The following is a 19,296-nucleotide window of genomic DNA, read 5'->3' as shown; positions in this document are numbered from 1 at the left end:
TCTATGCATTAAAAGGGGAGTCCTTGGCATAAAAGGTTAAGAACACCTATATGCTGGCATTTGAGTAGAAGAGTCATATGATCTGACTTAGTGTTTTGTAAGTGTCACTCTGCATGCTTTGTTGAGGGTGGATTGTCAGCGCAAAGGTGGAAGTGTTGTCCAGGGCAGTATGACACCACCACAAGCAAGAGGTGGTGGCGGCTGGGGCCAGTGGGAGAAGGGTGTGGGGTCTGCGTCCATTTTGAAGGGACAGTCAATGGGACATGCTGCAGGGCTGGAAGTGAGGCACGTGGGAAAAAAAGCCAAGAGGAAGCCTCAGGCTGGGGCCTGAACCGCTGGAAGAATGGAGTTACAATTAACTGAGACAGGAAGGACAGCTGGTGGGGGGCTTTGAAATGGTAAGATTGAGATGAGTATTAGACAGCTTAAGTTGTTTTCATTTGGGAGATTCAGGATCCATCCTTTTGTCTAATACCAATTTCTGAGAGAGATGTATTCAACTTTGCCAATATAGTGGTGAATTAGTCAAATTCTCATAATTCTGTGAATTTTAACTTTACTATTCTGAAGCTATATTCTTAGAACCCTACAGATTTGATTTTGTTGTCTCTTCCTGGTGAATATTTTATAAATATATAATTGGTATTTAGAATATATATTAATAGTCATTTGATGAGTCAAAATGAAGACATATATTCTCCATGATTAACTCCTTTTTATGGAGATATAATTCACATACAGCATTCTGCTTTTACTTTTATTAAATAAAGAACTTTTTCTTGCCTGACAAGGTGGTGGCACAGTGGATAGAGTGTCAGACTGGGACACAGAGGACCCAGGTTCAAAACCCCGAGGTTGCTGGCTTGATTGCGGGCTTACCAGCTTGAGCACGGGGTCACTGGCTTGAGCAAAGGGTCACTCGCTCTGTAGTCCCCTGGTCAAGGCACATATGAGAAAGCACTAAGGAGCCGCAACAAAGAATTGATGCTTCTCATCTCCCTTCTTGTCTGTCTGTCCCTATCTGTCCCTCTCTCTCTCTGTCTCTGTCTCTCTGTCTCTCTCTCTCTCTCTCTGTCACACACATACACAAAAAAAGAACTTTTTCTTTCGTAATGCCTTTTGCCTATGGTCGTCTGGTTTACCTGGTATTTATATTGGTACACTGGCTTATTTTTTAACTATGAGTTACCATTCCCCTTTTCCTTTCAACAGCTTGCTTGACTTAATTCACATTCCATACCACTGAAAGTATATAACTCGTTGGTTTTTAGTACATTCACAAAATTGTGCAACCATCACCTCATTGTGGTTCCAAGATATTTTCATCTCCGCAAAGGCTACTCCACACCTACAGTGTGTCCGTAAAGTCATGGTGCACTTTTGACTGGTCACAGGAAAGCAACAAAAGATGATAGAAATGTGAAATCTGCACCAAATAAAAGGAGAACCCTACCAGTTTCTGTAGGATGATGTGGCAGCATGTGTGCATGCGCAGATGATGACGTAACACTGTGTATACAGCGGAGCAGCCCATGGCCATGCCAGTCGAGATGTGGACGGTACAGATGACAGTTCAGTGTGTTCTGTGGCTCGCTAAATTCGAATCCGTGACCAAAGTGCAACGTGAATATCAGCGTGTTTATAACGAAGCGCCACCACATAGGAATACATTATTCGGTGGGATAAGCAGTTGAAGGAAACCGGAGTTTGATGGAGAAACCCCGTTCTGGTAGGCCATCAGTCAGTGACGAGTCTGTAGAGGCTATACGGGATAGCTATCTAAGGAGTCCTAAAAAATCTGTGCGTGAGCCCACATCAAACTGCACTGAATAGGTATGAAACTGGGGGAGTTTTCCTTTGATTTAGTGCAAATTTCACATTTCTATCGTCTTTTGCTGCTTTCCTGTGACCGGTCAAAAGTGCACCATGACTTTATGGACACACTGTATTAAGCACCATGTTCATTCTTTTCTCCTCCCAGCGCCCTGGCAGCAACTAATTTACTTTCTGTCTCTATAAGTTTGCCTGTTCTGAATACTTCATATGAATGGAATTGTACAATATGTGGCCTTTGTGTGTTGCTTCTTTTGCTGAGCATGCTGTCTTTGAGGTCCCTCCATGTGTGGCCCTTGTCTGTACCTCATTCCCATGTATGGCTGAATGATACTCCACTGTATGGATGAACCACATTCTGTTTATACCAGGGGTCTCAAACTCGCGGCCCGCAGGCCGCATGTGGCCTGAATTGTTTGGTGGGCCACATGCGGCCCGCGGGCTGCGAGTTTGAGACCCCTGGTTTATACATTCCGTTGATGGACATTGAGTTCTTTCTGCCTTTTGGGCTATTATTATAAATGATACTACTGTGAGCATTTAGGAATAAGTTTTGCGTGGACATATGTTCTTGATTCCCTTGGGTATTTTCCTAGTACCTTTGTGGTGTCTTGTTTTTTACATTTACATCTTTAATCTGTCTGAACTAGATTTTGGTGTGAGGTGGCCATATCAGAACTGAGTTTTTATGCTTCATTTAAGAAGTGTTCATAAATATTAAAGTGATATTAATTTTTAATCTGTATACAAGTTAATTATAGATATTGATTGTTCTTTGCAACTATGCCACTTTGTCCACAGTATGGGAGCGTGCACTAAAATTTAAGCATTAATATTTACTACAATGGAAAGTTAAGTAGGTTAGAACACTTCACTTTATTAATATTAGTAAGAATAGCACTGTCCAATTTAATAATAATACCCAAATGACTGAGAGCATTCTGTGCAAGGCCAGGTAGATAGTATGTCAGGCCCATTACAAATGAAGATGTGGGGGCTCTTGCCTAGAACGAGAAGTCATCTCCCTTCCCACAGGCCTGCCGCTCCAACGTGCATCCCCGACAGCTGGCAACTTCTGCACCGGCGGGGGGTGGGCAAGAGATCTATGCTGAGTTGCCAGCTGAACACTCCGTGGCACTGCCTGCCCCAGATGGGGACGCCCATCACCATGCTCCAGCTAGAGACTCCATGGGACATCCTCCCCACCCCCATCCTTCCCAAACCTGTGGAGCATGGTGGCTGAATGTGGGCCTCCCCCACAGATGCAGCCCAGTCACCTCCAGCAGAGGGCAGCAGCAGTCACGGGTCAGGGTAGGGAGGCCCTGTAGGGCCCAGTGTGCCAGGAGCAGGGAACAGATGGAGAGAAGCCCTTATGGAGGGCGGTGGGAGGTAGGTACCACATGTGAGACCAGGCTCCAAGCCCCCAGACAGGCTGTGTTGTCTTAATTGACTTCATGTAAAAAACACAGGCTAGGTTTAATGTTACTTCTTAACTTCTTACCATACTTTAAACATTTGCAGAAGAATTTGCTTTTATGTATGAAGTAAATGTGAAATAAAGCATGGCACTTAACATTTTAAATTAAATTAATTTTAAGTGTATCTTTGTATTGTTTCTGGTTAGTGACATTATCAGTAATTTTTACCTTACTCTTTGCACTGCCTTATACATGTGTTTTCTAGATTTCTTATAATAAGAGTTACTTTTATAATTAATCAAACCTCATCTTTATAATAAAGATATTTTACTGATGTTATCTTAAATGTGATATGTTATAACTAGAAAGCCCGGCGGTCATACGAAATGACCGCTGTTCTAGATATTATAAATTGTAATTAAAATGATTTGTGCAAAGGTGTCTGCTAATTCAAACTGAATTACCCAGGGCAGGCAGCGAGGACGCCCCTTTGCTTAGTGCCCCACGGGGTTTCCCCCTTCTACTTGCTTAATTGCTTAAAGTAGAGTGCAATGAAGGAAACCACTGGCGGTACATTTCTTAAGAGCCACCGCTAGCTCAATAAATAAAGGTGATTTAAATAATAAAATTTTAATTCACATGTCAAAGAAAACTGTTTTAATCCTTTTTGCGTTTGGTCAGCATTACTCTGTCGTTTTTTTTGCACTTCTCTCCTGCCTTTGTTCAAGGGACTCATTTTGTCGAGACAGGCTTTTTTGTCTTGCATCTGAGGCAAGCCTTGTTTCTCTATGCTCATCCAGTCTCATTTTGCCGAGAAAGACGCATTTGCTCTGTGACTGAAGCAAGTGTTGTCTTTCTCTGCTCAGTGGTTTCTTTTTGTCGAGAAAGCCGTTTTTGTGCAGCTTTAGCTCCTTTTCTCTCCTCTTCAGTGCTGTATTTTCTAGGAGGCATTCTTAAAAGAAATTACGTTAAGACGTAGTTTTTATGTAAAACAGATGATTGCCAATGCAAACAAATGTTCACCTTCCCCCTGACCCGCTCAATTTGCGTTCAGCCGTGGCAACTTCACCCCATTGGCTAGTACAGTTACGCAAGCAACCAATAAGCTATCGGCGACAAAAAGACACTTAAGCCACATATAATAAAGATTCTGTCTCCATTTTGGGGAGAATACATATTTAGTACTTTTAACTTAAAAAATGTATTTTTCTTTACCTAGGACCATTAATATAAGATTAGCCAATTTCTTGGATACTTCTGGTGTTGAAAATCTTGTCAGCACTCTCATGCTCAATACAAGCATATTGGAGGACTTACAACAGTACAACGTGGCTCGCAGGGACCCTGTAAGTACCTCTATCACCAGACGGGCTTCTGTTTTCTCATGTTTGGGACTGTTATGGTCCAGGCAGGTTTAACCTGAAGTCCCCATGGACCTCAGTGGGAGAATTGTATGTTGGGAGCAGCGTGGTGTTGGAAGAGAGAGGCAAGAAGAGAAAAAAGGGAACAGGTTTAAGGCCATGAGTCTGTTCTCGTGGCTCTGCATACATGAACCTGCACAGGGGATATAGTTGTGTAGAACTTAATACACACTCACACACACTCTCTCTCATGCCAATGTGTGTTCCCTACCTATTATATTATACTAGTGTTTTTACAGAATGTTGCCATTAGAGGGTAGTGGGCAGAGCGTAATAGGAATTTCTCTGTATTCTTACAACTGCTTGTGAGTCTACATCTGTCTCAATAGACATTTCAATTAAAAATAAAAAAAAACAGGGAAAGCCAGTTTCACTTGAAGCAGTAAAAATTATAACATAAGTGCATGTATGTATAGTGTTCTGTGTGAGACGTGCTCTCGAAGCTCTCCCCAGCGAACAGAGGCGTGTTGGTTGTCTCAGGAGAAACGTTTCTGCAATTGTTCGAACTGTACACTGACCCGGCCGTGTTTCTCAGAACACCATTTTTACTTGAAAGAACAGCTGGCAGACAAAATGTGGTTATTCAGCCTCGGGTAGTTGGCAGACGTTTTCTTTAAAAGGGTGGGCCTGTCACTCCAAGAAAACAACTGACACATTTGTTCCCTGTGATAAAAATCTAAGCCTTAAAGAAAAAATTAGAATTTTGGAAAATCAGCACCTGCCATTGTGAGTTTGACAGCTTCCCATTACAGATGTTTTTCTGATAAGCCTGGTGGTGATAGTACCAAATGTGATGTTTTGATATTTTGTAATGAAATGGGTTACCATTTGGAAAATCTGAATAATCTTGACAAACCAGTGTTTTCCACATAGACAATACATGATGTTACAAAATCATGTTCAGGTTAAAGATTTATTTAAAGTATATAGTAGACCAATGAATTTTCATGTAGTGGTATACAAAGTTCATTGATATGGTTTCACATTCCACACTTAAAGATTTTAATCTTTAAAGCACTATCGCTTGTTGAGTTTTGGTGGAGCATCGAAGAATATCCATAATTATCTGAAAAGATTATTGAAATACTTCTCCCCTTTCCAACTGTGTATCCTTGTGAAGATAGATATTTTAATACATTTCAACTGAAATAACATATTGCAACAGCTTGAATACAGAAGCTGATATGAGAATCCAGCTGCCTTCCATTAAGCCAGACATTAAAGATTTGCAAAACTGTGAAACAGTGCTACTTACTCTTTTCTAAATATTTGTCACATTGAAAAATTCTTTTAGTTAAGAAGTTAAACAAAAAAATTTTAAATAAAAAAATGTCTCAGTTTTAATTACTAATACAGAAAAAATATATAAACTGAAGCTTTCTGGAGTCCTCGGCGCAGGGGTTCTGAGATCACAATATTTGAGAACCGCTGATGTGGAGCTGAAGAAAGATTCTGAGCCAAGAGAATGCGGATTGAATCCTAGATTCATTCCTTACCAGCTGAAAATCTTGACAAGTTACTCAGTATTTCGAGCCTGTTTTCTCATAAATGAGTTAGAGGTAATGGTAATACTTAAAGAGTTGAAGTGAAGATTAAATGAACACAGAGAGGGCATTTATCTTACTACCTGGCCCCAATCTAAGTGGTGATAGATGGTGGCTCTGACCATTATGTGATCGTGGTCAAACCTATCATTGACTACTTACAGATACATTGCTAGCAATATTTTTCAAGGGTCTTAAAAATATATTCACCTTTTCAGGACGGAACATCACTGAAGGCATTTGTAGCCGATGTGGCGGAACAAATAGTTGGCATTGCAATCATCAGAGATGAAATGGTAAGTTGTGAAATGCATATTAATTTTCTTGATTGTGCTGTGCCTATTTATTTCATGAGTTAGCACACAATGCCTCTTTTAAAGTTTCACTTTTACTTATTTAATATGAATGCCATCTTTTTCGGAAGAACATAAATCATTAGATGCTTGGATTCCACCGAGCAGCCTTTTAAATTGTCTTTTTCTCTGTTCAAAAATGTTTAAAGTATTACCAAGAATACATGAAAACATTCACATTCTAAAAACTTACATAGCCTTCTACCACCAAAAATATATATATATATATACGATATATATATATCGTATATATATATATATAGGCATTTATCTCTTTCAGCATTCTTCCTTGCACTTTATTACGTGCATGGTGTGTGTGTGTGTGTGTGTGTGTGTGTGTGTGTGTGTATGTTGTCAAGTGGACATCTGATTTTATTTTTCCCAGTGTACAGCCAATTACTGCAAAGTATTTATTATGGAGTGGTCCATTCTTTCCTTGCTGATTTAAACTGCTGCCCTTACATTATTAAGTTTCCATGTGCCTGTGTCTATTTTTACTTTGTATTCTGTTTCATAGATTTATTTGTTGGTATATATTGCATTATTATGTGCTTTGCAATCTGTAACAGGTGTCTTCTCTCATTTGTCTTTTTCCCTAAATTTTTATGGTTTGACTGACATTTTCTCTTCTGGATAAATCTTATAATATTATGGATTCATTTGCACCTCTATAGATTTTATAGAACAATTTAGGAAGAATTGACAATTAAAATATTGAGACTCCCCTACTAGGAACCTAGTTTCCCCTATTTTTGTTGTGACGGTGGTTGAATTGTCTTGGGTTCTTCAGAGCAGTTTTGTGGCTTCGTTCGTACAGGCTGTGTATGTCAGATACTTTGCCTCTGCAGGTTCACTCTCTGCCTTTCTCCACCCTGGCCTGTCCCAGGAAGCCTAACCTGATGGACAGCATCATGGACAGCATCATGGACAGCTTTTGCCCTTTGGTTTCTAGTTAGGTTTGACCCATCAAGAACCCTGATGAGAGAGAGGGAGGAGAGAGACTGGTCTGCCTCGGACTAGTCTCTCCACTGAATTCCCTCATCTTGCAAGTCACCTTCTTTGCCATGACACTGTAATTGGCTTCCAGGAACAAGTGTCTCTCATGCCATCCCCCAGGGTGGGAATAGCCTGCAGTTGCTGCTACACTCTCCCTACTTGTTTTTTTACATCCTGTCCCCTCCCTTGTAAATAGTCCCTTTGTTAAACTCTGATTAAACTAATTTGGACATACCATCTGTTTCCTGCTGAGACCTCTCCAATACAGTCCTGGACATTTATGATTGATTTCTGTATGTTTTATGTTTTTCTGGCTATTGTGAATAGACACCTTTTTTCATTGTACTTTTTTTTTTTTTTTTTTCTGAAGCTGAAAACGGGGAGAGACAGTCAGACAGACTCCCGCATGCGCCGGAACCGGGATTCACCTGGCACGCCCACCAGGGGCGATGCTCTGCCCACCAGGGGGCGATGCTCTGCCCCTCCGGGGCATCACTCTGTCGCGACCAGAGCCACTCTAGTGCCTGGGGCAGAGGCTAAGGAGCCACCCCCAGCGCCCGGGCCATCTTTGCTCCAATGGAGCCTTGGCTGCCGGAGGGAAAGAGAAAGACAGAGAGGAAGGAGAGGGGGAGGGGTGGAGAAGCAAATGGGCGCTTCTCCTGTGTGCCCTGGCCAGGAATCAAACCCGGGTCCCCCACACGCCAGGCCGATGCTGCTCTACTGCTGAGCCAACCGGCCAGGGCCTCATTGTACTTTTAACATTTTTAGTTTGATATGTGGGAAAACTACTAATTTTTATAATCTTGTACACAGCCAGCTTTTTGAAGTCTCTTATTAGCTCCAAGAGCTTTTCAACTGATTCTTTTCAAGCCTAGCACAACTTCTGCCATATTCTACTGGTCAGAGCAGTCACAGGGCATGCTCCGATTCCCGGGATGGGGAAATGGACTCTAACTTGATGTGACAATTCTCTATGTTGCAGAGCATGTGGGATGGGAGATCACTGTCATGGCCATCTTTGAAATGGAATCTCCTATACCTTCTTTTAAAAATACTTATACCTTATTTCTTTTTCCAATTTTATGATATGTTTAGAACATTGAATAGTAGTGTGTATAATGCATACTTTTTAGTCTTCTTTATTTTAATGAGGATGATTCTGTATTTTGCCCCATTTAGTAGAATATTTGATGTAGGTACTGGGAGATATTGATCAATTTAAGGCAGTACTCTCCTATATCTAGTTTCCTAAAAGTTTTTATTATGAATTAATATTGAATTTTATCAAATGTGATTTTGGCATTTATAGAAATGTTCATATGGTTTTATTCTTTTAATATATTCAAACTCTCCTTGCTTTTAGATTCATTTCTCTTTTGATTTATGTCTTTCAGTAATTCTTTTATAGAGGGTGGTAGGTAGTCGTGTCTCTGAATCCATACATATACAAGGTTTCATTTTGTCCTCACACTTGCATACCTATTTGGCTATGTAAAGAATTCTTATTCAAATTATTTCTTATCAGAATGTTGATGTTTTTACTCTGATTGTCTTCCCGTGTCCGGGGGTCATTGATAAAATATAACCTGATATAAATAAATGTATATTTGTTTGCTTTCTCTCTCTTGGTATGTTTCCTTCTATGCTTTTTCTTTTTATGCCTGAAATTCTGAAATTTTACTGAGAAGTATCTATGCCTCTTTGTAACTTGGAGCATCTTTCTTCTATGATTTTATTTATTGTTTCTTCCCTTTTGTTTTCTCTACTATCCTTTTTAGAAGGATGTTGGATCTTTTTAATGGATCCTTTACTGTCTTTTAACTTTCTTCTCATATCTGTTAATCTGCTATACTTCTTTCTTGATTTCCTGAATTTTGTCTTCTGGATTCCTATTTCAACCTTCTGTTAGGTCTGTTCTGTTATCCTGGCCTCCTGTTGGAATTTTGATTTCAGGGTTATACATATAACTTCCAAGTCTCTTTCTTGTTTTCTTCTTGTTCCTTGATTGTAGCAATGTGTTTGTTATGTTTCATGCAAGACCCCTTTTGGTGTTTCTGAGAACACTGTGTAGAAATTTTTTTTTTAATTCCTTTCTGTTCTCTGAATGACCTCTGTTTTCTCTGGAGTGAGTTGTATGTTTCTCTATTCTGGTCTTTTGCATTGACATTTTCCCTCAAAAATCTGTCCATGTCATGAATGACAGATTAGATCACCAGTGTGGCTATCTGGCGTAAGTGTCCAATGTGACTGGCATGGGTGTCAGACGTGGCTGTCCAGCGTGGGTGTCCAGTGTGGGTGTCCAACATGGATGTCCAGCATGGCTCTCTGAGGTGGGTATCCAGCATGGGTGTCTGGTATGACCGTCTGGCATGGATGTCCTTGACAGGTGCTCAAATCTGCTTCTCCGTTGCACCTCCCAGTCTCTGGGAGGGCTGCCCACCCCTGTCTGGCTTCCTCTTGTAGTGCCTGATTGGCAGGCAGCAGGAACCAAGGCATGAAGGGTCAGCCTAGTGGTAGAGAACTTTGGCCTGTTTTGTCCTTAAGGTAGAACTTTCTTACTCTTTTGTCCCCTCATCACTTCCCCTCATTATTTTAAAAATAATTCTTTGTTTAAGGGATCTGGGATGGGGAGAAAATTAGACACACATGGCCCATCTGCTGTTTTGAGCTAATAACCTTTATTGGCTCTTTGTTTTGCCTTTTGTTTTTCACTGATTTCTCAGCCCTGCACTTATTACTCGTTTTGTTTTATAAAGAGGGATGGCTCCTTGCTAGCGTAAGTCTTACGGTATCGAGGCAGTTATAGGGTCAACGCAAACAGGAAGGTCAGACGTTGCCAGGGTTGCCCTTGGACACCACCACTAGCCTGCGCTCCACACCCCGGTTTCTCTGCTTCCTGGCAGAGGCTGGACAGACAGGAGCCTTGAGGGCCTTCGACACAGACTCATGGTTTTCCTGCAGAAATCAAGTACCTTGCATTTTTTAATTCCTCTTATTGAAAGTGTGCTTTTAGGAAAGTTTAACTGTGAAAAGTAAGAAGAAATATAAGTAGGTGCTTTTCAATCTGCATAGAGTTTGATTTTTTTTCTGCACATTAAGTGTGTTTCCTGCTCCTGTCATGAGAGAGTCAAGCTCGCTGTGGTCTCCCCCGACCCCCAGAGTGTACTGGACGAGCTGAGTCAGGCACAGTTACCACAGACCAGCCCCTGGCCCCTCCCCTGTGGTGTGGGGGACAGAAGGTGGTGATCAGAACCAGGCCCAAAGAAGCAGGAGTGGTGTGTCCAATATTTCTTAGAAGTTAACACTCGCTGGTCCTTAAAATTACCTTCCACGGTATAAAAATGTTACATAGTCATACGCCATATAACGTTTGGTCCATGATGGACCACATGTAGGATGGTGGGTCCATAAGGTTATAATGGAGCTCAAAAATTCCTGTCGCCATTGTAGCTGATGTCCTAATGTCATAGCTCAAGGCATTCCTCTCTCACGTGTTTGTGGTGAGGCTGCTGTAAACAAGTCTGTCAGTAGTATAAAAGTACAACACATGCAATTATATATGGTATGTAATACTTGATAGTAGACAACTGTGTTACTGGTTTATGTAGTTACCATAGTTGTTATCATTATTTTAGAGTGCACTCTTCCTACTTACAAAGTTTTCTGTGAAACAGTGTGCCATGTTACCCGGGCAACAGCTCCGCGCCTCTCAGGTTTACCAGGTCTGTCAATGGTGTCGTTTTCTCTTGTGTTTGAGTTAATCTTGTGTTGCTCTGCACAGTAACAGGCTGTACAGGCCTGTGGCCTAGGGCAATAGGCTAGACCATACAGCTGAGGTGTGCAGCAGGTTATACCATCTACACTTGTGTAGCTGCACCTGATGATGTTCGCACAGTGATGAAACCACATAACGACCCACCTCTCAGACTGTATCCCAGCTGTTAACAGTGCACGACTGTACCCCCAAGAGATAAAATGTTTAAGGGATGCCTATGGATGAGGTCCAGGCTTGGTTTCATTGTAGGCCAACCCAGACACATGTGCTAATTAAAGTGTGCGACATGTGGGATGGCTGTCTCCAAATTAATATGTGAATTGAGAATAGTAATGAATCCAGAGGATGCTGGCGAGTGTCCTGCTCCTGAAATCTGCACACGCTTGGCCAGTCACGCCGAGCAGCTCACGTACCCCTCGTTCAGTGGCGGTGAAGAGCCACGGTGCTGCTGCTGGTCACTAGCAGAGACGCAGCCTCTCTGTAAGGAGCAATTCCAAAGCTATGGAGACGGCCTTCAGAACAAATGACTTTCACGAAACATAACTTTTGATTCTTAATAAATTAACAGTGAAGGTGAGTTTGTAAACCACAGGAAGAAAAACACATTTCTTACTGTTGGTCCTAACATAATTTTAAAAAGGTGTTGTTGTTTTTTTTTTATCACAAAATGTACACCATCTGTTTAAAACATTCTTAGATGTCCTTCCTTGCCTTTTGTAGGATGTAGAGTACATACGATCGCACTACAATATTGAAGATTTCATCTACTTCAGTCATCACCAGCGTGAGGAGCACGGACACCTGTATCACTTTGCTCTGAACCCCATTTTCCGGCACTACACCAAGTTCTTTCTGAAGGAGATCCTGCGTTTAGGTTACAAGTCCTGTCTCTACTACCCTGTTTACCCGGCGTCCAGGCAAGGCAAGGTAAAAAAACATGTCGCAATTCACTTTTCCAGCAGATCAACTTTCATGGTGTCGTTTGTGTTGTGTGCTATGTTTTAGTCCTTCCTTGCTTGCTGGGCTCTGATTATAGCATGGCTCTGAACTTCAAATGGCCAAATTGAGTTTGGCCCTTACGCTGCAGTGGAAGTTCAGAGTTTGAATCTCTGAAACAATCACAACCAATATAATTAGTAGAACATTTTGGCTTTTCCATATTGATGAAACAGAGACTAAAAACTATGCAAAAAATGCTTCAAGGGACATGAAAATCCAATTATTTTTTATGTGGCATTAGTGAAAAGCCAAAGTGATCCTCTTATGTTCCTCAAACAAAGAACATTTTAGTAGTGAATGCACGGGATAAATCAGTTCAATCCTGTGAGGCTGATGTGCTACCACTGCGTTCCAAGTAAGAACTGCCATCACCCACATGAAAGCGATGGATACAAAGTGCAGACTTATGGCACTGGCTTAACCTTTATGTAGCGAATACCTATCTCACTGCATAATACTTGTTACACTTCTGTCACTCAGTCTTTCATAATTACACATATCTGGTGTGTATGCATTGTATAAGTGTGCATGCACAGAGGGCAAGCTCCTCTTCTCGCCTTCATTTATCCTGCTTTAGTCTTCTTCAGAGCACTTTTCACTAGCTGACATTTTATCTTTTCCCATGAAGGCAGAGGTGTTTGTCTGTTCAAAGCTGTATCCCAGTGCCTAGAAGAGTCACACGGGCTGTATGTGCGCTCACACACACACGCATACACACATGCACGCACAGTGTCTGGGTTATTTCACAGGCAAGGGCTTCTGCAAGCTGTATTCCCAAGGTGGTGTTTCCTGCAGGTTGTCTCCTTTGTCACTGTAACACCGGTCCTCTGCTTGCTGTAGACTTGAGGGGTGATGAGATTCAACCACTAGACTAGGTAGGAATTATCCTCTTAGATCCCATTCATGACTGAAGACTTTCTCACTCTGCCTAGAATCTTTGATGTTGTCACATGGTTACCACAAGTGAGCTAAGTAAATTTTTTTAAATGATCTTCTTTATTAAACTTTAAAATATTCTAAAGTATATTTGTACATTCACATGACAGTAATTTTACCCATGTCTTTTATTTAACAAAAGCCTTTTGGAGAAATACAAAGGGAATGGGAAAGAAAGAAGAAAAAACATGGAAAAGATTTTATCGAGATATAGAATATATTTTAGTGACTTATTTTTTTGTCAAAATGCAGCATTACATCAATGTGAATGCCCTAGATTTGAACTTTTTTTTTGAATAATTTTATTTTTAATGGGGCGACATCAATAAATCAGGATACATATATTCAAAGATAACAAGTCCAGGTTATCTTGTCGTTCACTTATGTTGCATACCCATCACCCAAAGTCAGATTGTCCTCTGTCACCTTCTATCTAGTTTTCTTTGTGCCCCTCCCCCTCCCCCTTTTCCTCTCCCTCTCCCCCCTCCCCCCATAACCACCACACTCTTATCAATGTCTCTTAGTTTCACTTTTATGTCCCACCTACGTATGGAATAATGTAGTTCCTGGTTTTTTCTGATTTACTTATTTCACTTCGTATAATGTTATCAAGATCCCACCATTTTGCTGTAAATGTTCCGATGTCATCATTTCTTATGGCTGAGTAGTATTCCATAGTGTATATGTGCCACATCTTCTTTATCCAGTCATCTATTGATGGGCTTTTTGGTTGTTTCCATGTCCTGGCCACTATGAACAATGCTGCAATGAACATGGGGCTGCATGTGTCTTCAAGTATCAATGTTTCTGAGTTTTGGGGGTATATATCCAATAGAGGGATTGCTGGGTCATAAGGTAATTCTATTTTCAGTTTTTTGAGGAACCACCATACTTTCTTCCATAATGGTTGTACTACTTTACATTCCCACCAACAGTGTATGAGGGTTCTTTTTTCTCCACAGCCTCTCCAACATTTGCTATTACCTGTAGATTTGAACTTAATAAGATGAAAAGGTGACAATTCTGCTGGAAAATCCTGGTCCTGCCCAATAACTTTTCCTTTAGATTTTTTTTATTTATTGATTTTTAGAAAGAGAGGAGGAGGAGAAAGAGAAAGCAGGGAGAGAAGCTGGAAGCATCAACTCACAATAGTTGCTTCCTGTATGTGCCTTGACCAGGCAAGTCCAGAGTTTTAAACCAGCAACCTCAGTGTTCCAGGTCAATGCCACCCCAGGTCAGGCCCACACAATATCTTTTTTTACTTTGCATTTGACCAGTTGCCAATTTGATGACCTGGTTGTGATATTAAATTCTTAGTTTTTACTCATGATGCTGCATGCATGTTCCAAACTGTACCCATAAAAAAATAGTATTTTATGCATTTCATTGAATGCTTATACATTTATCTCCATGGTAATACGCTGTGCACTGTTTCAGTGTTTTTATGTTTGTTTTAGTTCAAGAGAGGGACAGAGAGAGAGAGAGATGAGAAGCACCAACTCACAGTTGCGGCACCTTAGTTGTTCACTGATTGCTTTCTCATATGTTCCTTGACTGGGAGGCTCCAGCAAAACCAGTGACCCCTTGCTCAAGCCAGCGACCATGGGATCATGTCAATGATCCCATGCTCAAGCTGGTAAGCCGGTTGGTGCTCAAGCTGGCAACCTTGGGGTTTTGAACCTGGGTCCTCAGCATCCCAGGTCAATGCTTTATTCACTTTGCCACTGCCTGGTCAGGCGGTCTCAGTGCTTTTCAACTGCTGGTCCATGAAAGAGTTTACTACCCTGATATATGAGAATTTGTGGACTGGCACTAAATTTCCAGTGGACTGGCACCAGTGTATGGACCAGCAGTTGAAAACTACTCATACTGCCTCATACTGGCTGTATAAACACAACTGGGAACAGAGTCCTCAGGTTGCACTGCCAGGTGGTTCACACGTACACATGTAAACAAATGTAAGAAGCAGTACAAAGATGTAAGATTTTGGAAACCCCTTTAGAAGCTCTCAGAAATGCCTGGAGGCTATTTTTTTTTCTGGAGGCTATTTTTAAAATAGCAAATAAACCACATGTAAACCATCTTATTTATTAAACTATATCTGTAGTTCACTTTCGCTTTCTTTGCTTTCCAGCTTAAATAATAAATAGATCTTTAGCCCTGGCCGGTTGGCTCAGCGGTAGAGCGTCGGCCTGGTGTGCGGGGGACCCGGGTTCGATTCCCGGCCAGGGTACATAGGAGAAGCACCCATTTGCTTCTCCACTCCCACCCCCTCCTTCCTCTCTGTCTCTCTCTTCCCCTCCCGCAGCCAAGGCTCCATTGGAGCAAAGATGGCCCGGGCACTGGGGATGGCTCCTTGGCCTCTGCCCCAGGCGCTAGAGAGGCTCTGGTCGCAGCAGAGCGGACCCCCGGAGGGGCAGAGCATCGCCCCCTGGTGGGCAGAGCGTCGCCCCTGGTGGGCGTGCCGGGTGGATCCCGGTCGGGCGCATGCGGGAGTCTGTCTGACTGTCTCTCCTCATTTCCAGCTTCAGAAAAATACAAAATAAATAAATAAATAAAAAATAAAAATAAATAAATAGATCTTTAAAAATGTTGGTTTCACAGTTTAACTGTTAAGGGTCACTTGACCAAAATCCCCAAGAATTCATAAATGTGAAAGAAATAAAGATGACCATGTTCCTTTTGCTCGGCCAAGTTTAAAAATAGAGTAAAATTAATATTTAAAGCATTCTCCTAAAACGTGCTTTATCACAGTTCAGGTCTGTAAGCATAAATTCAAGTCATAATTTGGTATTCATTTAAGCCAAAATAATATGATCACATTCCCCCACCTCCTCCCACTTTCCCGTTTCATCATTTTATTTCAGAACACTTATTCCATCAGCAACATCAGTGGATGTGGCCACGCTTTCACAAGCAGGAGGGCTTCCCATCTGTGCTCAGGAGCCCTCAGATGACATTTTTTATCTGTGTGCCTCCTAAAAGCAGCTTGTGCCAAACATGCAAAGGTTAACAGGATGCAGATAACACAGCTTAATGGGGTCAAATCAGGCTGATTCATGTTCACTGTGGAGAAGAATGTCCTCTTGGGGAAAATACTTGTACTGAAAAATCCCACAAACCAACCACTTGTTTATCTGTCATTCCCACAGAGAGAGTAATGTAATTACTCTCGTAATTATCTTCATTAGTGTCAGGCATTATCTACAATTCATTCCTCTGCTGAAGAGTATGTTTGTTTATTTGCCGCTCTCTCCCCTCCTGGCCTGGCCAAGTGCAGACTGTGTCTGTGCAGCCCCACACAGGCGTTGCGCGCTGACATTTCCTCCTGACACAGACATCGCTGTCTTACAGTTCCAGAGCTGCTACGCCCACTCGCTGACATCCGCCCTTCATTACTTGGTTCCCGTGCGGCCACGACGACAGATTGTCTATCCTCTGGAAAAGCTTGGCATCAACGCTCCATCAAAGGCGGTCTCCAAGGATGTGGTGGGTAGCCGGGCAGCAGCAGGCAGGAGGCGCGGTGCCAGCTCGGGCGGGTGTGGCAGATGGGGTGGCAGCACTGTCTTCTCAGGAGCATGCTGCTTCTTAATTACAGGGGGCTGGCGCCTGTGCCCTTACAGCGCGCCCTGCAGAGGCGCCCTGCGTGCCTGTCCCTCAGGTGGTTATTTCAGAGCAAGCCTCACCAGGATCCCTCTGGTGACAGAACCCCTGGGGACCAGGACGAGTGGCCTGGAGTCAAGCTCCCAGCATACCTACCTGTTTCTTTCCCCTAGCTCAAAAGCAGATTCCCCCTTTCCATCATGTTTTGCTTTCAAGGCAAAAGAGGTCATTCACAATTTGGACGAAGCTAACGGAGAAACTTGAGCTGGCTGTATTTGAGATGTTTGAGTCCGAGCCCAAAGCTAGGTCTGCTGACTCCTCTGCTGGGAGTCGGGATGACTACCAGGAACATGTTAGCTGCTCTGCGGTGGCTCAGAGGTTTGACCTTAAAATGAACGGCCCCAGAACACTCTTACTACCAGAACAGGAAAAGAGACAAATAAACCCAATTTCACTTTAAATGGAAGGTGCCTTTGTATCTACACACAGCCATGTACAAGATTTTGTCACATTGACATATGGAGGCTTGTAGTGTTTGAATAATACACTTCCATTTAAATAAGTTACAAAAAAAAAAAAAACCCAAAAAACTCCCTCGGTGGGCTGACAGTTATCCATGTGAGAGAGAAGAAAGGAGAGTGGGAAGTTTAAACACCTGAACGTTCAGCCAAGAAGTTGCTCATCAGAGCTAGTGGGAGTGCCTCCTTTTCCTGCCCCTGCTTGACGCACCGTGTCCGAGGGGGGGCCTCCACCGAGACCCGCCCGGGGCAGCTGCTCGCCCACCGTAGCTGAGGCTGCTTTCAGTCCGACGTTGAGATATATATTTGTAAAATAAAAAATAAGTGAATATTTATTATCGGACAGTTCTAAATTTATCCTTAAGCAAAGAGTAACAACAAATATCAGTGCCCCCCCCCCGGCTGTGCCCCTGGGGAGTGCACAGCCTGCACAGCAGTAGAGGGGGCTGCACAGAGCAGGCGCTCCCTCCACCTGTGCCCCCCCTAGCTAACCCCCTGGGGAGTGCACAGCCTGCACAGCAGTAGAGGGGGCTGCACAGAGCAGGCGCTCCCTCCACCTGTGCCCCCCCCCCGCTGTCCCCCTGGGGAGTGCACAGCCTGCACAGCAGTAGAGGGGGCTGCACAGAGCAGGCGCTCCCTCCACCTGTGCCCCCCCCCGCTGTCCCCCTGGGGAGTGCACAGCCTGCACAGCAGTAGAGGGGGCTGCACAGAACAGGCGCTCCCTCCACCTGTGCCCCCCCCCCAGCTAACCCCCTGGGGAGTGCACAGCCTGCACAGCAGTAGAGGGGGCTGCACAGAGCAGGCGCTCCCTCCACCTGTGCCCCCCCCCAGCTAACCCCCTGGGGAGTGCACAGCCTGCACAGCAGTAGAGGGGGCTACACAGAGCAGGCGCTCCCTCCACCTACGCCCCCCCCCCCCGCTGTCCCCCTGGGGAGTGCACAGCCTGCACAGCAGTAGAGGGGGCTGCACAGAGCAGGCGCTCCCTCCACCTGTGCCCCCCCCCCCCCCGCTGTCCCCCTGGGGAGTGCACAGCAGTAGAGGGGGCTGCACAGAGCAGGCGCTCCCTCCACCTGTGCCCCCTCCCCGGCTGTCCCCCTGGGGAGTGCACAGCCTGCACAGCAGTAGAGGGGGCTGCACAGAGCAGGCGCTCCCTCCACCTGTGCCCCCCCCCCAGCTAACCCCCTGGGGAGTGCACAGCCTGCACAGCAGTAGAGGGGGCTGCACAGAGCAGGCGCTCCCTCCACCTGTGCCCCCCCCCCCCGCTGTCCCCCTGGGGAGTGCACAGCCTGCACAGCAGTAGAGGGGGCTGCACAGAGCAGGCGCTCCCTCCACCTGTGCCCCCCCCCCCCGGCTGTCCCCCTGGGGAGTGCACAGCCTGCACAGCAGTAGAGGGGGCTGCACAGAGCAGGCGCTCCCTCCACCTGTGCCCCCCTCCCCCCGGCTGTGCCCCTGGGGAGTGCACAGCCTGCACAGCAGTAGAGGGGGCTGCACAGAGCAGGCGCTCCCTCCACCTGTGCCCCCCTCCCCCCCGGCTGTGCCCCTGGGGAGTGCACAGCCTGCACAGCAGTAGAGGGGGCTGCACAGAGCAGGCGCTCCCTCCACCTGCGCCCCCCCCCCCGGGTGTCCCCCTGGGGAGTGCACAGCCTGCACAGCAGTAGAGGGGGCTGCACAGAGCAGGCGCTCCCTCCACCTGCGCCCATCCGGGGACTCCCTTTCAGTGGACAGTCCGTCGGAGACTGATAGTTTTGTGAGAAGCGAATTCCTTCGACAGTGAGATTTAAAAAACGGACAAAATTCAAGCCTAATTATTTTATTCTTCGATTTAACAGACCTAGAATCACTCTGCGCAGTTGCTCTAAAAGCCTCCAAGTGCTTCTCTCGGCGTCGTCTTACATCTTCA

At 44.2% G+C, this 19,296-nt stretch overlaps 1 protein-coding gene across 2 annotated transcripts in view; it reads left to right on the top strand.

Moving 5' to 3' along the window:
- CFAP61 (cilia and flagella associated protein 61) overlaps nt 1–19,296 on the top strand; it is a 384,193-nt gene that overhangs the window by 162,319 nt on the left and 202,578 nt on the right. For both annotated transcript variants that reach the window (XM_066386991.1, XM_066386992.1), the window contains exons 15-18: nt 4,471–4,597; nt 6,435–6,512; nt 12,061–12,267; nt 16,630–16,764. In XM_066386991.1, coding sequence (XP_066243088.1) covers nt 4,471–4,597; nt 6,435–6,512; nt 12,061–12,267; nt 16,630–16,764 — 547 coding nt within the window. The remainder of the gene's footprint in view (nt 1–4,470; nt 4,598–6,434; nt 6,513–12,060; nt 12,268–16,629; nt 16,765–19,296) is intronic.

This window comes from Saccopteryx leptura, chromosome 5, assembly GCF_036850995.1.
Source record: "Saccopteryx leptura isolate mSacLep1 chromosome 5, mSacLep1_pri_phased_curated, whole genome shotgun sequence".
NCBI lineage: Eukaryota > Metazoa > Chordata > Mammalia > Chiroptera > Emballonuridae > Saccopteryx > Saccopteryx leptura.
This window is presented reverse-complemented; position numbering and strand designations above follow the sequence as displayed.